The sequence below is a fragment of the Topomyia yanbarensis genome, unplaced genomic scaffold, assembly GCF_030247195.1.
Source record: "Topomyia yanbarensis strain Yona2022 unplaced genomic scaffold, ASM3024719v1 HiC_scaffold_221, whole genome shotgun sequence".
NCBI lineage: Eukaryota > Metazoa > Arthropoda > Insecta > Diptera > Culicidae > Topomyia > Topomyia yanbarensis.
The window spans coordinates 14,267-17,264 of NW_026683406.1; the positions used below are offsets into that span (position 1 = coordinate 14,267).

Genomic DNA, 2,998 nt, shown 5'->3' on the forward strand with positions numbered 1-2,998 from the left:
TTTTCTGCAGCTTGAATGATTGCGGTAGTAATTTCCTGCATCTGTTCAATTGCATTGTCCTTTTCTCTGAAAATCACGGAGCTTTGGTATGTACTCCAATCCGCTTCGTTTATTCTCCATCTGGGGGCATACTGTTGTTCTTTTTGTTGAGATTCTGGGATCGCTATCGACAGTGGTAGGTGATCGCTGCTATGGCTGTCTTCCAGTACGTTAAATTCTAGTCGACCTGCTAACTCAGGTGAGCAACAAGCAATGTCAATGCAAGATCCGTTACCGCTCGCGTGGTTGATGTAAGTAAAATCCCCGTTGTTAAGCACCGTTAATTCGCAATCGTCGATTACTTGTTCGATCACTCTCCCTCGCCTGTTAATACTGCTCGACCCCCAGAGCGGGTGATGTGCGTTTATATCACCGACAAGAAGCATGGGTTTTGGTACTTGATCGATCATTGAAACTAGTTCCGGGGCAGTAATTGACTGTCCGGGTGGCAAGTAAACATTTAGAACGGAAATATTGAGTGGAGGACCTACCTGCACTGCGATGGCTTCGAGTTCGCTGTTGATTATTATCTCCTTATAGTCTAATCCGATTCTTACGGCGGTTATAACACCACCTGCTGCTTTTCTTCCACTGGGACGTTGATGGTGGACGCTGTTGAATCCGCTGATATTTGCTTGGATATCGGTAGAGCACATAGTCTCTTGGAGGCATATTATGAAAGGTTGCTGTTCTTTGATCATAAGGTTGATTTCGGGCTTTTTCGCGCGGAGACCTTGGATATTCCACGAGATGATTGCTGGGTTGCTTATTTTCACGTTTGACATTGATGCGTTGGTTTTTCTTTGCATGATGAAGGCGGGTTGCGAGGGGTTTGCGAATCAGATCTCCATTTCGCTATACTCAGGTTCTGAACTTTCCGTGCAGATCTCCTTTGGTGGGAGTTTTTTGGGTCTTCCTCTTCCACGTTTCTGCTGGCTTTGTTCAAGTTTGTCGTCGCTGCTGATTTGATATACGAATTCTTTCTTCAACCGTTTTGGTTTTGGGGAGGGTGATGATGGGTCGATTTGCTCTTCTTTTCCACTTGTTTGATGTCGAGTGCCATACTGTTTTGATGATCCTGGTTTTGCTTTGTTGCAATCGCTGGTTTCCTTTGGCGTTTTCTCGTCACGATTCGGTTTTGATGTTGTTACTGTAGGTTGCGGCTTGAGGTTCGGTGTTGTAATTTGGGTTGACTCTACGTTGCGGGATTGTGTCTGTTCGATGTTTTGTTTCAATTCGACGGGTGTGGCTGGTTGTGTCTGCGCTATACCACAACTGCATTTGCACTTGCATCCGCCGATTCCAGAAGCTACTACATTTGCGAAACGTCGTTCTGGTTGTTTTCTACTGTCCACGATTTTCTTCGCCTCGTAGTACGAAATCCCGTTGTCTATTTTTGTTCTCACGATATCGTTTTCACGTTGCCATGTCGGGCACTCGAGGCTCGTAGTGGCATGGGCTTGTTCGCAGTTCGCGCATCGAGCTGGTCTATCACACTTATCTCCATGATATTTTTCACTGCAGTTCACACACACTTTTTCTTGCTTGCAATCTTTCCCCAAGTGGCCATACTGCAAGCATTGAAAGCATCGCATCGGTCGTGGATAGTACGGTCGCGTAGCTACCTTCTGAAACCCTACCTTGATGTCCTCTGGCATTGTAGCTTTTGAGATCGTTAGCACGAAAGTTGCTGTTTTGACCTTAATTTCACCTTGTTTTCGCATAATCCTATACAATGATGTAACCCCTTGCTCGCGAAGGTTCTCCAGAATCTCGTCGTCGTTCTCGTCTTGCAAGTCCCGGCATGTTATAACTATCCGGCACGAATTCAAGCTTTCATGTTCCACGACAGTGATGTTTATATCACTCGACATACTTTTAAGTTTTAGTAATTTGTCGGCTTGTTTGTCCGTTTTAGTATGAACCAGTAGTTTGCCATCTTTAATCCGTTTCACGCTGGTCACCTCGCCACAGCAATTTCTGATGACCTTGTCAATCAGAAACGGTGAAACTTTTTCCAACGTTTTGCCATCATCCGTGCGCTGGATGACAAGGTAGCGTCCTTCCGTTCGTTGGGGAATCAAACCCAACGCTGGGAACCCCTTCCCACTCATAGCATGGATTCCGCCACTGCCGCCGTGGGGCGACATGGCTCTATTTGGTTCTTCTCACTTGTTTTGTTCGGCCACTTTTATCCACTGCTTTTAACGTGTTCTTTTGTATGGCGTCGCTTGCCTCTCGGGATACACCAAGCTTTGTTATGGTGAACAAAGCGCGAACAGGCAGAGTTTGTTATCGCTTATATTATCCACAGACACTAATTTTTCCACTTGACTCCAGTTGGAGCAGATAGTCTTGATAACGAACTGTCGTGTGGGAAAATTTCCCACGGATTCTCCGCGTAATACACGAGTAAAACGAGTTTTCTTTATTCAGGTACACTAACCGCGTTGACACCTTCTAAAATTCTAAAAATTCTAAAATTCTAAAATTCTAAAATTCTAAAATTCTAAAATTCTAAAATTCTAAAATTCTAAAATTCTAAAATTCTGAAATTCTAAAATTCTAAAATTCTAAAATTCTAAAATTCTAAAATTCTAAAATTCTAAAATCCTAAAATTCTAAAATTCTAAAATTCTAAAATTCTAAAATTCTAAAATTCTAAAATTCTAAAATTCTAAAATTCTAAAATTCTAAAATTCTAAAATTCTAAAATTCTAAAATTCTAAAATTCTAAAATTCTAAAATTCTAAAATTCTAAAATTCTAAAATTCTAAAATTCTAAAATTCTAAAATTCTAAAATTCTAAAATTCTAAAATTCTAAAATTCTAAAATTCTAAAATTCTAAAATTCTAAAATTCTAAAATTCTAAAATTCTAAAATTCTAAAATTCTAAAATTCTAAAATTCTAAAATTCTAAAATTCTAAAATTCTAAAATTCTAAAATTCTAAAATTCT

General features: G+C 40.3%; 1 protein-coding gene across 1 annotated transcript; it reads right to left on the minus strand.

Annotated features, from left to right (window-relative positions):
* Window positions 1-878: 878 nt before the first annotated feature.
* On the minus strand, window positions 879-2,189 carry LOC131694990 (uncharacterized). The gene has a single exon (XM_058983529.1). The coding sequence runs from the start codon at window positions 2,187-2,189 to the stop codon at window positions 879-881; it is 1,311 nt and encodes a 436-aa protein (XP_058839512.1).
* Window positions 2,190-2,998: the final 809 nt, after the last annotated feature.